The sequence below is a fragment of the Polistes fuscatus genome, unplaced genomic scaffold, assembly GCF_010416935.1.
Source record: "Polistes fuscatus isolate 324 unplaced genomic scaffold, CU_Pfus_HIC Scaffold5, whole genome shotgun sequence".
Classification (NCBI taxonomy): Eukaryota; Metazoa; Arthropoda; class Insecta; order Hymenoptera; family Vespidae; genus Polistes; species Polistes fuscatus.
Window position 1 is genome coordinate 10,975,089 of NW_025113129.1, and position 15,280 is coordinate 10,990,368.

The 15,280-nt window shown below is 29.6% G+C and overlaps 2 protein-coding genes across 4 annotated transcripts; one reads left to right on the forward strand and one right to left on the reverse strand.

Moving 5' to 3' along the window:
• Window positions 1-232: 232 nt before the first annotated feature.
• Window positions 233-8,585, reverse strand: LOC122522563 (tripeptidyl-peptidase 2). 3 transcript variants are annotated; one of them, XM_043643752.1, is made up of 19 exons: window positions 8,321-8,585; window positions 7,579-7,707; window positions 7,339-7,506; window positions 6,621-6,784; window positions 6,373-6,536; window positions 5,952-6,284; window positions 5,594-5,863; window positions 5,187-5,498; window positions 4,954-5,110; window positions 4,640-4,827; window positions 4,387-4,541; window positions 4,056-4,273; window positions 3,707-3,941; window positions 3,389-3,639; window positions 2,838-2,849; window positions 1,963-2,189; window positions 991-1,445; window positions 596-811; window positions 233-412 (listed from the first exon to the last, which is right to left on the reverse strand). In XM_043643752.1, the coding sequence occupies exons 1-18, from the start codon at window positions 8,480-8,482 to the stop codon at window positions 602-604; spliced, it is 3,810 nt and encodes a 1,269-aa protein (XP_043499687.1). In that variant the 5' UTR covers window positions 8,483-8,585; the 3' UTR covers window positions 233-412; window positions 596-601. The 3 variants fall into 3 exon arrangements, with proteins under 3 accessions (XP_043499687.1, XP_043499686.1, XP_043499688.1); XM_043643751.1 differs by having other exon boundaries at window positions 233-445; XM_043643753.1 differs by lacking the exon at window positions 2,838-2,849 and having other exon boundaries at window positions 233-445.
• Window positions 8,586-8,612: 27 nt separating this feature from the next.
• Window positions 8,613-12,061, forward strand: LOC122522564 (UDP-glucuronic acid decarboxylase 1). The gene is made up of 6 exons (XM_043643754.1): window positions 8,613-8,684; window positions 8,885-9,227; window positions 10,170-10,784; window positions 10,881-10,994; window positions 11,340-11,660; window positions 11,774-12,061. Exons 2-6 carry the CDS (start codon window positions 9,167-9,169, stop codon window positions 12,040-12,042), a joined length of 1,380 nt encoding a protein of 459 aa, XP_043499689.1. The 5' UTR covers window positions 8,613-8,684; window positions 8,885-9,166; the 3' UTR covers window positions 12,043-12,061.
• The last annotated feature ends 3,219 nt before the right edge of the window (window positions 12,062-15,280 follow it).

Genomic DNA, 15,280 nt, shown 5'->3' on the forward strand with positions numbered 1-15,280 from the left:
ATTTTATAATATTTAATAGCATTAATAAGAAAAATGTTCGATATATAATTATTGCTACATTATACTTTATATAAGCAGAAAAATGATTTATAGTTAGTTTTTTGACAGCTTGCGCTTACTATATATGTTGGTACGAATAAGACTCATATTTTTTTTTTTTATAAGAGTTTAGTGTATTTTAATTATTTCTCTAAATCATTATTATTATTAATATTATTATTATTAATATTATTATTAATGTTATTATTATTTTTGTTTGTTTTCTTTTTTGTCTATGAATAAAGTAATATTTTTCTAAACGTATTTTACATCTTTATGACACAGTAATGTCATATCGTTATAGTGCGATCAAAAACTCATCTAGAGAATTTGTTTTCTCTTATTACGATGTTAGTCACCAATTGTGTTAAATCTGAAAAGAATTCACGATTTGTTCGTCAATATCCTAAAAAGAAAGATTTGTCATATACTAAAAACATAAAATCTTGAGAAAATTGTATATACGTATCTCCTAATTTAACTTATTAAAATATTTTGTAAAAAATGATCCTTTTACACACTGCAAGATATTTTTTATAATATTTAATGTACTCACTATTGATCAAAATGTCCTATATGCTACTGGATAACGCGTTGGTATGCTTGTGATTAGATGACGGGCCCAATATTCCCAGCCCAAAACACTTGTGATTTCTATACACTTTTCATCTATTTCTTTGAGTGGTTTCTCTTCATAGAAACGTGTCAATAATTTCAAATAACGTCCATAATGATTGTTAATATGTGCGTGCCACAATGATAATATAAGCACCTAGATAAAAATATAGAATAACAATATTATTCAACCCCTTGTACTATGATTTAATGTGCAGAGTTTCATGCCATATTCAATAGTTCTTATGCTTGACCCATGAGACTCACTACGAGTTGGACACATGTTTCTTATGTTATAGTGCAAAAAGCTTTTAATTTACTGTAAGAAAAATTCACCTTGGTGTCAGTTGGTTCTGCGAATTTCTGTACTTCTTGCCAAATGTTTGTAACACCTACAAGTAAATGCTCGAGAGGACCATTAACTTCGCCTTGACTTTTACCGTGAACATATAGTCGTGCCAATGCACAACCCTTTTTCACTAATGCTTCTATTAATATATTCTTTTGTTTATCCATAGTTGCTTTTATTTTGGCAGCATCAGGTCGTTGATCAGTCTTTAGGCCATAATAGGCTAATAATTTATCCTGATCAATATTTGTAATGACGACATCAGCAACGGCTAGTATTTGATTGGCAAGAGCAATCGAAACTTCTGATATATCATCATGAGGTAGATGACGACGCGCTTCAGGTGAATCCAAAGATGTCAACATGGCAGTGTGTATAGGCAAATGATCTGAGAATATGTTCTTCAATTCTCCATACAATAAGTTTGCATATTCACCTGGTTCTGTATTATAGAAGAATATTTATATGATATACATTCAGAAAACAATTAAACACATATAATTAATATTAGATACATAATATAACATAACATTTAATTTAATTTATTCCTTTTTTTAAATATCTGCAATATATGTGAAATAATTATTAACAAATTAAAAATGTGGAAATATTAAAATTCACTTTTAAACAAATGTAATATATGAAATTAAGGAAAAAACATATAAATAATATGATTCTATATAACTGAACTCAATTCAACTCAACATGCAAAAAATGTGTTTACAAATGAGAATAAACATTCATATCATATGACGACAGGGATTTTAAATTAAATTTCAAAAAGAACATACCACAATATATTGTAATAACTTACTTATAGATGGTGCTATATGAAGAAGGAAAACCGAGAAAACAAATATAAATGTATATGTCGATGAATGATACAATTATAAAATGATACTATTATAAAAGCTAATATTTATACAATTGTATATCATGAAAAAAAAATATTGAATTACCAAGTTTTGCAAGCCATGTGCATTTTAAATCCCGTAGTGCTTCGGTATATTCATCCCATTTAGTAGTTTTTTCCTTGTCCGATTTAGACGTACAATTATTTTGTTTTTTGGTAGGTTCAGATAATACGTATTTAAACGTATGAGTATCTACTTTCTTGTCATTCTCATCTTTACAAAACGTAATCGTACCTTGTAAATAACTACCAAGAGTAGCACCTTTGGATAGCCTTGAAAAAAAAAGAAAAAGAAGGAATTAATTTTTTATTTCAATATAAATATAAAATTATTTTTTTATAAATTATTATTGTATACCATAGATAAATACTAAGCAAGAAATCATTAGCAAATATATTTAGAAGCCTTATATAGATATGAAGCATGTGTGAGAATATGATACAAAAATGCAGAAAGCAATTAAAATACTTTGTTATACTACTAAAAGATTTGATATTAATGTAAGCTTCTCGTTAGGATATTTTTAAGATAAAGTATTTTATCAAACTGATAATAATTATCAAATTTCTGAGATCAAAATTTATATATAAAAAAAACCTCTTTCTCATTTTCAAACAAATTTATACTCAATCGGTTACGACGATATCGACAAACAGTTGTTTCTTTTTTATGTATTTAACTGTTCAAACATGTTCGTGCAGCGAAACTATGTATTATGAGTCAGGGATATACAACAAGCGTTACCTGCTATCAAAATTGCTAAGCAATCAAATTGTTATATATTTTAATAAGCTATTTTTTTAGTTTGTTCGCATATATCCTTAACTCTCTTTGAAGCGTAATGCCAATTTTGCAAAGAAGTTAATTAATAATAATAAATTATTATTAACTCAATAAAAAATAAAAGATTATTAACTCACTTGTTTTCTGTGCTGCATTGAAAGATGAAAAAGAAGAAAGTTATATCTTAGTTTAATAACGCAAAATAATATTTTTTAAAGAGAAACTCGATTCTTTTTTATATATCAAGTATCAAGATCGACTGTAAAGAAAACAAATTAGCGAAAACTAGGATCATCAAAAAATGGATATAAATCCACTTATTCGAGAGAAAATGATCAGCGTGTACGTTTGATAAAAATCGATAATACGCGAAATAATAAAAAAAAAAGCTGTTGTTTGAATAAATATTTGATCTCGGATACTTGATCTTTTTTTTCTTTGCTGTAGAATTGTTATAAAATATGTGTAGGCGTGTATATATAGAAAGTGATTATCGAGAAGAATCTCATCGGTGCTAACGTTTGCGTATAAATTTTTATATATATAATGTAAAGCCTCTATAATATGTAACGAGCTAATTCCAATGATTTTTTTTTCTAATCATCAACATTGCATAAGAAAAAATGAAAAAATTATAATTGCTTTGTACTTAACTATTACGTAAAATGAATAGAATGTAAATACCTACTTGTTTTCGTTAGATATAGGTGCAACGTATAACGGGAAAATATGTCCAGGTGGAATAGATGCTGCAACCATTTTTTTCCCACCGATCAAAGCTTGAGTTTGACTAGCATAAACGTCAAGGGTTATTGGATTGTTAAGTTTTTGACTCAAAAGCAATGGCATGTCTGTTAATCTATCCAATAATTCTTTCTTTTCATGACGAATATGCATCTTTATTGTATAATCGCCTTTTTCCAATTTTTGAATGGTGTACTACAATCATAATAATATTTTTGTATATATTATAATTTCTATTTATATTAACATTTATTAAACTTACCTTAGATGGGTATGCATCACCGCAACCAATTAGTTGTTTGTTGGAATCATAAATCATCCACATTTGACTCTCATATTCACTCTCATACAGCAAATCACTAAGTAACGCAGCATTGGGTGTAACTTCAGTTGCTTTTGCTGAATGAAATGTGTATGTTAATTGTAATTCATATATTTGTCTCGCAGGTGGAATAACGTCACGAGCTCGTAATGGAAGTATTTTAGAATCCGATGGTCTAAGATCACAGAGTTAAATATATAATTACGGTAATGAATTATCCTTACACACACACATAAATAACAACATTTATAATACACATGATTAATAAATATATAATATCACACCGTACTTTAAAATTTGTACAGATGATTTAAGTGTAACACATGGTACAACTTCTTCGATTCTCATTGAACTTCGTAGTTCTAAGCGATTAATACCATCGCCTGATTGCATCGTTAAGTTACCATTTATTATACGAAGACCATGAAACTCAATTGTGTAATCTATCGATACATCGCCTAAATTTGCCCAATATTTTGCAAGTACAACTTCTACGATTAAACCACTCTGGAAATTAAAAAATATCAATATTGTTAATGCACATAAGAAAATATATATCAATAACTTTAAGAAGCGTATTAATAATAGGATAGAAAAATAAATGCATATATTCATAATACCTCAACAGCAAATGGTTGTACACATTCCGATTGGGGTGTAACTCCAATCATTTTGTTAAGTTCAAGCGTTTTACAAGCTAATCGTGGTTTCAATTGGATACTATGAAATATGAATCTACTATTCTTGTCCTTGTCTGTACTCTTTATCTTGAGAACTGTAATAGAAATTAAATGAACATAATTCTTTCTTTAATTGAGTTATCGCTATTATAACATTAAAGCAAGAACAAATATAATTTGAAATTTAATTTACCTGCCCATGTGGCATCTTCAGGAACAAGGATAAAATGACGCTGAATTGTATTTGATTTAAATAAAACATTTGTGTATGTTAGATCAGGGAGAAGAGCAGTTTTTGGCAGTACCAATGGTTGCACTACGGTGATAGGAATTTGGAACACTGGGCCTTTTGCAATATTGGTTACATCATAAGCTCTAATGCTGCAATTTTTATCATGCAAAATATAATATATAGTATATGTTTCATCAGTTCAATATTTCATATATGTTATGCATAATTTTATATATTTATTACAAAGAAAAAAAAAAAATTTATTACTTTCTCACCTTGCAGCATGAACACCTTCTGGTAAAGAAGATCCATCAATACTAATTGCAAAACTACGAGGCATATGCATTAGATCAAGATGAGTTGGAAATTTGACCCAAGATGCCTCGCACACCAACGTCAATTTTAAATTAAAATCAATCTTACGCGATGGATCTGTAAAATATCATAATGTTAACAAAAATTGTGTAGTTTGAATTAGATAAAAAAAAAAAGTATGACAAAATTATACCAATATTTTCGCTATCAAGAAATACTGGTTCGACGGTAACCGAATAATCTTTTGGACGATCAATAACGCCAATTCTCATGTGAATTCCTTTAGAATTATTTGTGCCACAATTGATTGAAAATCTGACATCTCTTTCTGGTGCATCATTATAAGAAACAAGATTATCAAATGCACGTTCAACTTGTAATAAACCTGAACCTTGTGCAAATGGATCCAAATTAGATATGTATAAAGCAGTATTTTCAAGAGCTCTTTTTATACTGTACGGAGAATATGGGCAACCCTTAGCAATAAGCCCAGATATAAGCAACGCTGAAATATATATAAAAAAAAAAAAGAAATATATATATATGCAATTTTACATATTTATATAAAAAACAATAAAAGAATATTTTAATCGTACATACCAATTGCACCAGTGACATGTGGACTAGCCATACTCGTACCATTCATAAGTTGACTTTTTCTTAACGTGAAATTAGGAACACTCGTAATAGCTCCACCAGGAGCACATACAGTAACACCAGCACCACCGTCTATCATGGGGCCACGAGAAGACCATGTATACGGCATACCAGGCATTTTTTCTCTTAAAGAATATTCAGCTACCATCATATCAGGTGAAACATAAGCACCAACACTAATAATACTGTTTGAACTGATGTCAGGTGGTGTTCCTATAATAGTACAATTAAAGAACATAAATTTGATATTAATGAAACATAATAGATACACAAATTTAATACAGTAATTTTTTTTTCATACCAATAGTACATAATGCTGGCCCAAGATTTCCAGCAGATGCAACCCACGTTATAGCATACTTATCGATAACTTCATTCATCAATCTTCCTATTCGTCCTGTGTTAGACCAATGCGCGTGTTCACCATAACTCATATTTATAACATGAACTTTTTCTTTACGTTGCATGATGTATATCATTGCCCTTACTATCGCTGTTCCTGTTTCCATAGTGCCTATACGCCCATCTCCAACTGTTAATGAAATTATTTGAGCACCTGGCGCTACGCCATTTAATTCTGGACTTTCAGGAAAATAAGCTGCCGCTATTGAAGCTACATGAGTTCCATGACTTGCTGAAATATATATTACAATAAATGAAATTTATATTTTACAGAAAATAATGGTTACCAAATAAAAAAATAAAAAACATCAATTACTTACAACATAAACTAACAATTTCAAGAGTATTTCCTTCATCGTGAACGTTAATGGTAATGTTTAACTGATCTTCTTTTGTTAAGGGAGCATATTCTTTTGTCAGAGAATATTCTCCAAGATAAACGCCAGATTCCAAATCACCTTGTTCTGAAGTATCAATGCATGCTCTGTAACACACATATACACGCACATCAAAAAACATTTAAATATAAATTCTTTAGCATATAATATCGTAATTAATTAAAAATTACCTCCAAATATTGCCATCGAAGAATACAACTACGTCATATACAGGTCCAGAATCTGAATATTTTTTTTCTGCATTGGTGAGTACTTCAACTCTGGCTTCCAATTCCTCTTTCTCCAATTTTTCTTCCCCACCATTGCTTGATTTGGAATTTTTTGCTTCGAATTCCTATACAATAATAAATATTTTATATACAATAAGCACGAATATATGTCTGAATAAATATTAATTATAAACATATATGTATATAATAAAATATAATTTTTTTTTTCAATATAAAAATTAAACACATGCACAAAACAACGGCTATTTATTGGAGCAGTCCAATTTCTCTATCAAAAAACATATTATATAATGCGATCAATAGCTTTACATCACTTCAAACTGCCAAATATAAATAGCATTAGACACCGATCACTGTAGCTTGTTGTGAAATAGCCGGCCTAATTACATGGTTCAACATACAACACTATCTTTGGATCACATGGTCTACAATTCTAAATTACAATCATGGTTCATTATATCTGTATTTATAATTTATTAAATAATTTTTTAATGTTATCAATCGTTATAAAAATCTAATTTCTGTTAATGATTGTAAAAGAAAAAATATTTATTTAAAACAATTGCTTTGTTGACATTGTTTCTCAATGCTTTCATGCAAATAAATTATTGATTAATATCTGTTATTAGTCATAATAGAAAAAATAAAAAAATATTACTTGTAACTGTCTGGAAGCTTCGGCAAGAGCAGCTTTCTGTCCATCATCCCAAAGGTTTTTTTTACGTTCGGCAGTAATTCTGTCTTTTAATTTACCAGGATATAATGAATATAAATTTTTCACCCCGATATGATATTCATTGCTGGGATTGACCCAATTTGAGGGGACCTTTAAATAAAAACTTGAAATATAACATAATTTTCATTGAAAAACATTCTAATCGAAGACCTAATTAAATACCTTTAATTTACGACCTGTGATACCATTTATATATCCATCCGGAGCCTGGACAACTTTGCTTGTATCAACGTCACCAGCACCGCTGCAGTCAAATCTTTCAATTACTTTTGTTTTTCCATCCGGAGTTACCTAAAATTAACCATTGCATTTGTACACTCTCATTGCCTATATATTGCACAAAAAAATAAAATTGTTCAATTATTCAAACTCAAAAATAAAAAATGAAAGAAAGAACTTTTTGATAAAGTATATGACCATAAAATGGAAATGTGATATTAATAAACAAATGACACGTATACCCAAAATACAGGTTAATATAAGAAAGCAAACAATGACTTTGCACGATAAAGTTCAATGCCAATATAGATCGTTTAAATAACAATAATATACTTTAATAATATTCAAACAAGTATTCAAAAGATCTCTTAATTAAAAAGAATGTATAAAAGATCGGTTATAAAGGATAAATAAAATCAATCTCGAAATGAAGAAAAATAAAAAGTAAAAAGATTCATTTATATAGATACCAGTCATATACAACAAAGAAGGAGCAACGGAAGTAAGCAAGTAACATTATCAAGATAATGAAATTGAATAGATAAGAATTTGATGATATTGCTTTAAAAATAAAATAAAATGAAATTAAAAAAAAAAAAATTAAATCAAGTGCGATATAAAATAAAATTTGATAGGAGAAAAGCGTCTAAGCGAGGCGTGCCTACGTGTGTTGACTGTTTCTCACCTGCAAACCCGGTGCTCCAGGATCGACACCGGAATCGAGAATAGCAATGACGACGCCTTTTCCATCGTATTCGGGATATTTACTGAGAAATTGAGAGACACCTGTTTCTTTTTTAGGCAGTAGGCCCCACACAGGAAAATTACAGTCAATGATGTCTGCCATGTTTCAAATGCCACTGCCACCGTGACTTCAGAAAAACCACTTGAGATGTTTCCTTTGTACTGCCACTGCCTTTATATATCAATCAAAAAATAGGTTCTGCGCGTGCGTGTACTAATCGAAGCAGTATGGACGGACAGACGAAAAGACACGGACGAGAGGGAAATGTTTTCACTGTTTTTTGAGGTTAACTTATCGACTCAAGGTATGATATCAATTTTACACGCGTTAATTTTTTTAACAAGGATTAATTAAATTAATTAATTAAATTCGTTTATTAAGATTATTAAACTTTTGACGTATTCATTGATACATTTGCATTTAACGACTTTATTTTAATTATAATAGAGAAATTAATAATACGAACGAAATGTCGTAAATATTATTTTATCTAACGTCATGCAGGTGGCAGCACTCGTGCTACGTCAATAATCACGTAGTAGTGGTAATAACAGTAATACCGTGATCCTTCGACCGAACACTACCGTGTTCGTACGTGTGTACGTGCGTGCATTGCGCGTCGCTAACTATTTTCGAGGTTATGTTCGTTTTCGAGTAGTGTTTTGAAAAATGCACGATCCACCTACGATTTTTCTGTTTCGCGTAGGAAAGCATATCGATGTAGTGGCACTCCGATTAGTATAGTGACTAAAATATATTGAAGTGCGACATGTGCAATACTAAAGCATGCTCTTCACCCAGAGAAAGATGAAGCAGATTGCTCTATCCATCATTTGTGTCGTTTTAGGTATGTTTTATAATGTTAATTTCTATATTTAATAAATGATAATTATCGTTGAGCAATCGATGCTATTTTAGATCGTTCGATTCGATACGATCGAGAATCACATTTATCGCGTAATTTAATTTTATTTCTTGAAAATTTATTTCTTTTTCAATATTGTTAAATATATGCTCGCTTATATGATATAATCGCATAATTAATTATTCTTATGATCATACGATTAGATGATTAAATATGCACGAGCTAATAAGAAATAATGCTTACGCAAGCTACGATCTGTTAATGTCAATGACAATATAATAATGAATCTTATTTTCTTCCTTTGAATTTACCAATTCTTAATAACGTACTGATAATGAGTCTATAAAAATATAATTAATAATCGATTATATAAACGAGTATATAGAAGAAACTTTTATTGAAGTTTGTTTGATTTTTTTTTTCTTTGGTTCGATGTTATCGTAACGACAGATCGACATGAATTTATTTCAAATATGTTTTATATATAGATATACTATCTATAAGTGGATGCATGCATATATTATTAATTATGTATGTATATATGAATTAATAATTATCTGTATATTAATGTTAGTAAGTATTATACTTAAAAAAACGAATAACATATTTTTCTATCGAATAACTTCGCTTGCAAAATTTTATTGAATTTATCGAAGAGTTCGATTTTATAATAATTTTGTATATTACTTTTTATATATTTGCGATGAATATAATTTTAAAACGTTTCGAAAATAAACATGAAGATAATTTAAACAATCAACGACTTGTCTTTGTTTTGGCGCGAAAATACGAAATATTGAATTGCTTAATATAGGTTCTGTGCTTCAAATTTAACTTTTTGCAAGATCAAATTCATCCTTTTTCAAAATCAAATTCACTCATTGTTATAAAAAAACAAAAAAAAAAAATATAAAATCCTTGTAGTTTTAGGATTCTACAAAAGTTTAGTGAATACGGAAGAGGAGGAAAATTTTATTTCGGTTCGTCAAAATGGTAACAAGGTAGAACGTAGCAAATTTCCAAACAACGAAAATGATAACAATTTGATTAAAGAAAAAATGGAAAATGGAAAAGAAGATGATATTAAACTTACTCTTATTAATGATGATATCAAGGACATCGAGGAAGCTAAGATTCGTATAAGCGAACTCGAAGGTAAATTACGTTACCTCGAAGCTAAAATCGAGAATCGCGTGCCGAAGAATTTTCCTACGGTTAAGTTCCTCAATTATAAGAATCGAAAAAGGATATTGGTTACTGGTGGAGCTGGTTTCGTTGGTTCCCATTTGGTCGATCGTTTGATGTTAGCCGGTTACGAAGTTATAGTGGTAGATAATTTTTTTACCGGACGTAAAAGAAACGTCGAACATTGGGTTGGCCATGAAAATTTTGAATTGGTTCATCACGACATCGTCAGACCATTGTATTTGGAAGTCGATGAAATCTATCATCTTGCTAGTCCTGCTAGTCCACCTCATTATATGTTGAATCCAGTTAAAACGATTAAAACTAATACATTGGGTACCATTAATATGTTAGGTATGTATGCATTGCGTATATTATAGTAGAAACGAGTCTTACGACTTTATCAAAAGGGATATATGTGTATATAATATGTTGAAAAAAAAATTTCAGGACTCGCCAAGCGAGTTGGCGCACGTGTATTAATCGCAAGTACGTCCGAAGTTTATGGGGATCCTAACGAGCATCCGCAGACGGAAACTTACTGGGGTCACGTTAATCCTATCGGTAGGTTTTTCTCATATATATATATATATATTTTTATTTGGTGTTAAATAATTTAATGAGATATCGGAAAAGAAATATTCAATATTAATATGAAAAAACATATTTACTTAGAAATGAAGATAACTATGAAACAGCATAATCATTTTCTTTTTATCTTTAAATCTTTCAATGATAAATTGACATCAAAATATGACTCAATTTTCAAGGATCAATTTGATAAATTTGTTTCTAAAGAAAAAAAATCTTCAATCTCATAATTTTGTTAATTTCCAGTTTGAGAATCTTTCCTTATCAGAAAGATGATGAGTTTATTTGAAATTGTTTTTACGTAATATATCCATTCAGGTCCAAGAGCGTGCTATGACGAAGGAAAAAGAGTAGCTGAAACGTTAAGTTACGCCTACATGAGACAAGAAGGTGTGTCGGTACGAGTGGCACGAATTTTTAATACTTTTGGTCCAAGAATGCACATGAACGATGGAAGAGTCGTATCGAATTTTATTCTCCAGGCATTGCAAAACGATTCGATCACCATTTATGGTAATGGAAAGCAAACAAGGTCTTTTCAGTACGTCACAGATTTGGTAGATGGATTGGTTGCCTTGATGGCTTCTAATTACACCTTACCCGTAAATATAGGCAATCCGGTTGAACATACCATCGAAGGTACGAGAAATGTTCTACGCTAACAAGAATAAAAAAAAACAGACAATTAAAACGAAGAAAATTAGAATTACAAGAAGATTAACATGTTTGTTTTATTTCTTCGATGTTTACAGAATTCGCGTTTATTATAAAGGATTTAGTCGGTGGTACGAGTAAAATAGTCGAATTAGCCGCAGTAGAGGACGATCCGCAAAGAAGAAGGCCGGACATTAGCAGAGCAAAAAAATATCTAAATTGGCAACCAAAAGTTCCTTTAGCCGAGGGTTTGAAAAAGACGATCATGTACTTCGCGAAAGAATTGCAAAGAACGATGCACTCCCAAAAGGATAGTATTAAACATTCGTCATATAAAAATGATCATGATATAATAGATCATCTTTAAAAATAAAAAAATAAAATGATATTTGCTTTCATCTATGTTTTACATTTGTAAAGCCCATCTTTATCAAGTGACACGAGCTTAAAGTCACTGAGTTATGGACCACTATGTGCCAAAACATTAAGTCCCGTCCAATTTTTGGATTGTACGAAAGATGAATATGTTTATTGACACATTAATTAATCACTAATTAATGACGAATTCTTAACAATATGGAATTGCGATTTCTATTACGACTAACAATAAGATTTAAACGGGATTCGGTTAGATTAGATTAAATAGTGTTTTATAGCTCGGATGAAAAATTTATTGTCTAGTAATTTTTATTTATTAATGCTTAAATATTGAACAAAATTTAAACATATATGTAAATGTCTTGGATTAGCTAAGTAAATTAACGAACTTACATTAATTGTGTTCTGGAATGTCAATAATATACAATAACGCTTAAAACGATATGCTACACAATACTAGTCCCATCGGTTTTCTTGGGGATACATATTATATATATATATAAATAAATATAATACGTATAATTTTAACGATACAGTTATCATAATGAATTATTATGTGATAAATAATGCACACGATCTGCTGCTACTTATTTGATTAATTTATTAACAAAATAATAGATAAGTATAATATATATGTAAAATGTTACATTGATTATTCTTTCATTCTTATCCTTCTGATTGTTCTAAACACACGCGCGAAAATCATTTTTATATTAAAATTATAATTCTATTGTCGTATGTATGATATATATGATATATTCATATGTACACATATCTATATATACACACATACACATACATATACCACACATATATATGTATATACATACATATATACATATGAAGCATAAATCAAAATTTGAAGTACCTTCTGAAAGATATTAAATGTCATGTTGAAAATACAGATGGATAATATTTTCTTTAACAGGACATTAATGTCTTTAAACGATATTACTACGGGTCTTGATTTTTACGATTAGAAACGGCGAGACTGTAAAGTGCAACAGTAAAGAAAAACTAGGAAAGTAATTTTATACGTTAAGTATAATTGTATACCGAAGGAATAAAAAAAGAAGTGTACCATAATCACAGTAAATCTGTAACAAACAAACAGAAATAAACCAACCATCTCTTTCCGTTTGTCGTATAATACGTATCTACGTATTATTATCATCGTAATGATAAATAATTAATAGAAAGGAGATAAAAATAAGATTAAAAAAAGTGTGTAAAGAAGTAGCTGTAATAGTTAATTTATTGTTTTATATATATATATATATATAATATATAGTTATTGTGAAAATTGTAGAAATATTATTTTCAACAATCGTCAATTTGGATACTTCTACTAATACTAATTTATATTATTAATTAGATACTATTAACTAGTACTTGTACATAGATTTATTCAAAAAACTATATATATCATATTTGGGTTGTCGTTTCTATTTTATGTGTAATATGTTTTATCTGTGCGATTGTAACTAGGGAAATTGCCAAAAATGAAAAAAAAGAACAGAAAAAAAAAATAAAAAGCTTCTATCCTTATGTTTTTTCTACATATACACGTTTATAAAATATTATACGAGAATATTCAAATATGAAAAGAAAAAAAAATGCAAGGTGTGACTAGTCTTCGTAAAAAAACAATAAAATATTTCAGTGATCTTTATAAATCGTTGTATGTATCCACATATATAATATAGATTCCTTATTTTTGTTTAGATCCTATAAATAATAACGCTTAGAAGAACCATAATATACAAAACGAGTATCAACAAAATTTCGATGTAATTTTAAAAATTAATTTTCTTTTTCAGACTCATTAAAACGATGTAAACAAGTTCTCCTGAGCTTGTAGTTTGAAAATTTGCGATAAGAAAAGAAAGTAATTTGTTTGATAAATTATCAAAAAATTATGTATAACATTAGAGGCCCGCCTAAAAAAAATATGTTCGTTGAAATAATGAATATTCTCTAAGCAATATAATCTATGAATACAGAATAGTATCAGACGTTATCGCGATAATGATTGTTTTACTTCGTAATAATACGATTGATCGTTGTGGTTTGCAGTTGTTATCTTGTACATGTATCAGACAGAGAGAAATCTTGAACGTTTCATCATAGGACAGGAGAGAATACGCATTTACACACACACACACAGATACATACATATATAGATAAATCTCGCTACGAGGAATATCCGGAGACTTCCCTTACGCAACTTGTCTCAGATTATTCTTATTCTTTATCTTTGTCTCTATCAACTCTCTTTCTCTCTTTCTCTTCTTTGAAGCTGATCAGACTAGATAATATTATAATTCCGTCGTGAACGAGGATGATTACGTATGTATATGTAGATATCTCGTTGATACAAATTTCAGGACGAGCCTTGTAGAACGAAGAATCGTTCGTGCCCGTTTATATCGCATTTGAAGGGCCGATTGAACGTAATGGGTGACGCGTGGGCTCTGACAGGGCGCGCGTGGTCGTCCTGTCTCTTAAGAAAGAGAAGACTATATGCAGAAGGTAACTTGTACAATGAAGAGAACGAAAGAATGAATTAGAGGATGGGAGAAAATGAGAGAGAGAGAGAGAGAGAGAAGGGAAATAACGAGACGATGCGATTCTTAACGATAATCATCGTATCCGGGATATGTATTACGAATATGCTCGAGTGAATACCAAAATGCCACTAAACGTGAACGTTAAGAAATATTTACAGAATTAATTCTCTTCTTAATTGATACCAAGTGAGAAACTTTATTTTGATTTATTTTATGGAAAATTTTATATTTTTATTTTTTAATGGAAAATAATTGTATATAATCGTATTCCGGTTGAAAAGTCGTCTGTAAGAAATTGTTTCTTGAGAGATAGTTTCGTTTTTTGTTTTTTGTTGAGATAAGTACAATTATTATAATTATCGGATCGCGATGGCTGTATTTAAATATATATTATCGAAGAACTTCCTGTTTGCTAATGTTCGAGACGAATGTCGACCTACGTAATCGAGTAATAACTCTCTTACTAACATAAGTGTCTATATTTGCTGGTGGTCCACCGGTGTGATTCGATCTCTCTAACTTCAACTAATGTTAGAGACATTGGATATTCAGGTAACGTAAGTTTAGCTCGAATAAAAAAAAAAGAAATAAGTATAGAACAAATAATTTCAAGTTTTTTCGTCGTCACTTACATAAGAAACATAAGTAGCAACATAT

Coding starts and splice junctions, on each gene's coding strand:
- LOC122522564 (XM_043643754.1), top strand. CDS start 9,167: ATGCTCTTCACCCAGAGAAAGATGAAGCAGATTGCTCTATCCATCATT. Junction 9,228..10,169: donor CATCATTTGTGTCGTTTTAG/GTATGTTTTATA, acceptor AAATCCTTGTAG/TTTTAGGATTCTACAAAAGT. Junction 11,661..11,773: donor GGTTGAACATACCATCGAAG/GTACGAGAAATG, acceptor CGATGTTTACAG/AATTCGCGTTTATTATAAAG.
- LOC122522563 (XM_043643752.1), bottom strand. CDS start 8,482: ATGGCAGACATCATTGACTGTAATTTTCCTGTGTGGGGCCTACTGCCT. Junction 5,499..5,593: donor ACATGTCACTGGTGCAATTG/GTATGTACGATT, acceptor TATATATTTCAG/CGTTGCTTATATCTGGGCTT. Junction 5,111..5,186: donor TCTTGATAGCGAAAATATTG/GTATAATTTTGT, acceptor GATATTTTACAG/ATCCATCGCGTAAGATTGAT.